Source organism: Brassica oleracea, chromosome C7 (genome assembly GCF_000695525.1).
Source record: "Brassica oleracea var. oleracea cultivar TO1000 chromosome C7, BOL, whole genome shotgun sequence".
Classification (NCBI taxonomy): Eukaryota; Viridiplantae; Streptophyta; class Magnoliopsida; order Brassicales; family Brassicaceae; genus Brassica; species Brassica oleracea.
This window is the reverse complement of record NC_027754.1, coordinates 33,827,875-33,833,124: the sequence shown is the minus strand read 5'-3', so window position 1 is coordinate 33,833,124 and position 5,250 is coordinate 33,827,875. Positions and strand designations below refer to the sequence as shown.

The window sequence follows — 5,250 nt, the reverse complement described above, 5'->3', positions numbered from 1 at the left end:
GATATGAAGTATATATATATTAACATAAATACCTATTAAAATAAAATTATTTATTTATATGATTTTATTATCATTGTATTTTATTATAGAAAAAAAATTTAAACATTGATCACAAAAGTTTATGTGAGACTTTTAAAAGTTTTAGTAATTTATACTCGTTTTGAAAAATTCAAAATACAACATTTACAAAAAAATCTAAATTTTCAATATATGATTAATGTAATTGTGTAATTTATTTTAATAGCAAAGAATTAAACAAAAATGATTGAAAGCATACAGATTATTAGCAAATCTTCATTATTTAAAATCATTAATTACTATATATATCATAATCACATTAGGTAATTGCGTATGTTTTATTTTATGAAATAATATATAATAAGTAGTCACCTTGCTTTTGTTAATATCATATGATATCATATAGCTGATATTAAATGTTTCTAGTGAGATATAAAAATCGAATTGGACCAACATGTTTTTCAATTTCAGTGTGAGACTGACACGTATGACTAATTAACTACCTAATTGATTGACACATAGCCTATGAATTTTTTTTAATTATTACAAAATTGAGGTTACATCTTTTCAATTGTTCCTCAATTAATATAATTCGATAGAAGTGGGTGCGAAAATATTGGAACTAAAGAGGGAGAAAGTTACAATAAGATTCGAGCGGTATAGAATGTAAGTTTTATTAACGTAAGTAATGATGGCCCACATAATGGGTAATTACTAATAAATTCAAAACTAAAATTATGTAGAGGCAGTTACATTTAAAAGGCGTTTATATGATATTTAGATAACTATTTAGATATAATTAAAAAATAAGTTAGACCCTACTTTTATCAATCGGTCATTGTTGTTTTAATTGAATTGACTAGATTTTGATCCGCCCTTATATGACTTTCTAGGAATATGTCCATTAGGTCTATTTTTAAAAAAAATCACACATGAATCAAAGTTGTGACTTCTGTTTTAATAGATAAGGTGGCCCACATAATGGGTAATTACTAATTAATCCAAAACTAAAATTATGTAGAGGCAGTTACATTTAGAAGGCGATTATATGATATTTAGATAACTATTTAAATATAATTAAAAAAAATAAGTTAGACTCTACTTTTATCAATTGGTCATTGTTGTTTTAATAGAATGGACTAAATTTTGATCTGTCCTTAAAAGAGAGGGTTTATTTTTTGTTTTATATATTTTTTAAAAAATTTAATTTTTATATTTATGTTTTTAGTCATATTTGTGTTTTTTTGTATAGTATTTCTTTTAAATGATTAATAAGAGGTTTTAATAATTGTATTAAAATAGTTAGATCATACCTATATCAATATGTCATGTTCCTGTTTTAATAGAATAGATTATTTAAATAATAGTTGGACCCTACTTTTATCAATTGATCACACTGGTGTTTTAATAGAATAAATATTAGTGTTTTTAGTCATATTTGTGTCTTTTTTGTATAATATTTTTCTTAAGCGATTAATAAATTTTTTTAATAATTATATTAAAATAATTGGACCATAACTATATCAATAGGTCATGTTCCTAGTTTAATAGAATAGATAGATAGGTAGATGTTGCTAGTAAGTGAGATTTCGAACCGGAAATTTGAATAATCAAAACCGAACCGGATAGAACGGAGTTGTAAACCTTTTCGATAGAAACCGAATCAAATCAAATCCCTAGCAGAAAACAAGAGTTGTACAACAAATCTCGCACTTGCTTCGATCGCTGGGTAGAACAAGGTGAGCCGATTACGTATTCGAGTTCGTTTGATACTGTACTCGATTGCAGTTCAGTGTTTCGATTTAGATATCATCGTTTAATCTATTTGAAAGAAAGTTCTCGAACGTTTTGATTCCTGGGAGACTTTGAATATCAAAACTCTGATTCAGGAGTCGCGAGAGAGACGAGACAATGGAAGAACCAATAAGAGAAGCTTCGCAACAAGTCTCTGAAGAATTCAAAACTCTTGTTAATGCACATGATCTCAATTCTCTCAGACACTTGCAGCACCTCATGTATGTTATAATAGTCTCTTTTTTTTTTTTTTTTTTGGAAATGATGATTATTTGATTTTTCATTGCTTGCTTGGGTAGATTGGGGAGGCTACAGGATAGCAATGCAGTTCTCTCCCATTACAACGACTTTGCTGAGAATTGCTTCGCTGATGTGTCCTTGGAGTTCTCTAGAAACACTCGTCTTTTGAAATCCATGAAAGCCGATCTTGATTACATCTTCTTGAAACTAAGGTTATGACTCCTCCAAGGACTTTTTGTTTTTTTTAATTTCTTACAAAGGCTCTCGCTCACAAGTCCTCTCCCATGTTTCAGGAGCATCAAAAGTAAGATTATGGCTACGTATCCAGACGCATTTCCAGATGAGTCCACCAGTGATGCTTTTGATCGAAGACCCGATCTCGAGCTGCCTCAGTAACTAACCAACCATTCACAATACTCAGATTGGGTATGACGAAAGAAACACCTTTTTCTCTTTGTTGCTTCTTCACAGAGAACTCCTCGTTTTTCATTACTGTTATCATGTAAAGTACCCCGATGTGTGTCCCGACTCCTTAGATATTAAGAACCTAACAGCAAAACTAATTCAAAACTGGTCTTGTTAAGTGAAGTATTATTATTTCCTCGCCATTATCTTTATCTTGTATTTCAAAATCACCAGATGAATAAAGCCTCCTCTGCTTCTACATCGATCTATGTTATTTTCTTGTCACTCTTCTAAACACAGTTACTCTGGTCAATGGATTTGCTATAGTCTAGATTTTGTCAGATGAAGCTCATGTTAACCTTTTGCTTCGTGTTCTCCACCAAATTCATCAAAATCCGTTAAGTGATAATTAAGAATCTGAATCACAGTTGGTAAGAAGAGTAAGACAGAAAAAAAAAAAAAAAAGTTGATTTGTGAGAACAAAAACAGAAAGTAGGAAATATTCCACCAAAAAAAAAAATAGAAAGGAAAAAAAAAAGTTGGGGCGTTCCGAGAATTGAACTCGGGACCTCTCGCACCCTAAGCGAGAATCATACCACTAGACCAAACGCCCATTTGGTATAATTTACACCGTATATTTTAATAAACTGTACGATATAATACAAACCTGACGTTTAACAAATATGGGGAACAAACAACAACGCTAACGAGAAGAAATAAGTGGCACAGTACAATTCAACTGAGACTTTGGCATCTTATTCATAGGACAGAGATAATACCAAGTTGAGTAATTGGTTTACAAGTAGGTGGTTCTCCAGAATCCTTTGTTATTCAACGCCTCAGTGACAAAGTACAACATTTATTCAAGTACTCTACGCAGAATATGGTGTCTTCACTCCCATTCTCAGACACAACCAAGGCCGGTCCTGATTTGGATCCACAAAACTATGGTGCAGAAAGTGTCCAGCTTCTTCATCCATCAGTTCTCTCGACCAGGTAACCCGTCCAGACGAGCAGCTACCCGGACCAAAGCACCTGCGTATAAAACATCATCAACCATTTGTTTCTTGATTACAACTTGGTACAGTAAAGAGATCTCAGATGATGTACCTGTACTCATAAAAGCAAGCACTTCTCTCATTCTCTGCGTTTCCCCAGTTATGCCAGCCAACGTTTCTGATACACGCATCCATGTAAGTGTATGCAAGGACCACTCTCCCGAACGGTCCCCACGGCCTTCCGAGGTACATATACCCACTCTGACCATTGCCCGTGATCACACATCTGCAACAAGTATGTGGAAGCTGAGTTTGCTTTGGCAAAAATATACAAGGGCAAAGAAGATAAATAATCCTCTAGGACATAAAAGCAGACCTTAGGAATACGTAACCAGTAGCTTCCTGAGACGTTTTGCGGCTTTGTGCTGTAATAAAGCCCTGAGACTTGCAGTGGATGTGGCAGTGTTCCAAGAGTGCCGTGCTGTTTCCAAATATGAAATCCACGCTTCCCTCGATGTAGCAGTCTTTCAGATATTGTTTCCCATGGTGCAAATACAATGTATCCTGCATTTCACGGTTTGCAATAAACTTAAAGAAAATGGGATAACCCTACTTGCAATATACCACAAAGTACACACCTAAACTTGACAAGCATATCGATTTCAGTATATATATTATTATATATGCAAAGACAATTCGATAAAAGTGCCAAAAACAAACGACAACAACAATACATTAAAGAGAGCTGAAGAACAATGAACAAACCAACACGAAGATTTATAGAGTAAATACAAAACATTTGAAGTTATCTGAATATAGAGAAACCTGCCAGCCGAGAAACCGACAGTTATAAAAGGCACAACGGTCAGCAGTGACTCTTATCGCCACAGCCTGCCCTGATCCCTATACATAACAAGTACAAGGGTCAAAAAAAGACAAAACTAGTAAATCTTCATTTACAAAACAAGCATTACCAAATATTCTTTAAAATGAATTTTGAGTAAAGAAAAAGATGAGCCTAGTTTTAAGTCTTAACAGCAGTAGAAAATCAACAATACAGTTCTACCAGATATTCACCACACAGAAATGATGAAACAAGTTGTAAACTTTGTCTAAACCTGAGGGATTTTTCTAGTTATAAAAAGTGAAAAAAAGTAACAGACTTTACCTCAGGAGAAGAGTTCTCAAAAGTAACGTTCTCAGCTATAAAGTCTTCTCCTTCGACAATAACACTCCCGCACCCAAACGTTCCCGTCCCTATGACTCTAGACGCCTTCACACAAACAACCCATCAGAGTGATTCACGTGCTGCTAAAAAAAGCAAGGTTTTCAGAATTCAGATAAACCTGGTGATGCTCAATCTTGGAAGCGGTGTTGTTCCAAGTGAGAACGGTGATTTCCGGGGAGATTCCGGCGAAAGTAATGAAGTTTTTCCTCTTGGGCACGTACACCGGCTGCCTGTAGATCCCAGGCGAGATGCGGATGACAGTACGACAAGTGTTTCCAAGAGGAACCGAGTCAATTGCGTCCTGAACGGAGCGGTAATCACCGGTACCATCCTGCGCAACCAACACCACTCGAGCCGTCGCCATCCTCTCCCTTTCTTATCTCTCTCTCTATCTAGTGACGAAAACCTAGTAATGGTATCCTAAAAATAATCTAGTTGCGTCGATTTGCGGCAGAATCTTGGTGGGTTTTTGTTCGATTGGTGAAAAGGGAGATGCTTTTAACTCGGCTTGTAGGTGTCGTATTGTTCGATCACCATCTGTGTCCTGTTTTTTTTTTTTTTTTTTTT

General features: G+C 34.6%; 2 protein-coding genes and 1 non-coding gene across 6 annotated transcripts; 1 reads left to right on the top strand and 2 right to left on the bottom strand.

Moving 5' to 3' along the window:
• The first annotated feature begins 1,674 nt into the window (after positions 1-1,674).
• Positions 1,675-2,718, top strand: LOC106304142 (kxDL motif-containing protein 1). Of its 3 annotated transcripts, none has more exons than XM_013740540.1 (4): positions 1,675-1,757; positions 1,908-2,033; positions 2,112-2,264; positions 2,346-2,718. In XM_013740540.1, the coding sequence occupies exons 2-4, from the start codon at positions 1,930-1,932 to the stop codon at positions 2,446-2,448; spliced, it is 360 nt and encodes a 119-aa protein (XP_013595994.1). In that variant the 5' UTR covers positions 1,675-1,757; positions 1,908-1,929; the 3' UTR covers positions 2,449-2,718. The 3 variants fall into 3 exon arrangements, with proteins under 3 accessions (XP_013595994.1, XP_013595995.1, XP_013595996.1); XM_013740542.1 differs by having other exon boundaries at positions 1,702-1,757; positions 1,881-2,033; XM_013740541.1 differs by having other exon boundaries at positions 1,696-2,033.
• A 280-nt stretch (positions 2,719-2,998) lies between these two features.
• TRNAP-AGG lies at positions 2,999-3,070 on the bottom strand. The gene has a single exon. It is a non-coding gene; the product is annotated as a tRNA-Pro (tRNA).
• A 47-nt stretch (positions 3,071-3,117) lies between these two features.
• Positions 3,118-5,243, bottom strand: LOC106306822 (pectinesterase 31). Of its 2 annotated transcripts, XM_013743581.1 has the most exons (6): positions 4,802-5,243; positions 4,624-4,728; positions 4,281-4,358; positions 3,832-4,019; positions 3,568-3,741; positions 3,118-3,492 (listed from the first exon to the last, which is right to left on the bottom strand). In XM_013743581.1, exons 1-6 carry the CDS (start codon positions 5,045-5,047, stop codon positions 3,330-3,332), a joined length of 954 nt encoding a protein of 317 aa, XP_013599035.1. In that variant the 5' UTR covers positions 5,048-5,243; the 3' UTR covers positions 3,118-3,329. The 2 variants fall into 2 exon arrangements, with proteins under 2 accessions (XP_013599035.1, XP_013599036.1); XM_013743582.1 differs by lacking the exon at positions 4,624-4,728.
• Positions 5,244-5,250: the final 7 nt, after the last annotated feature.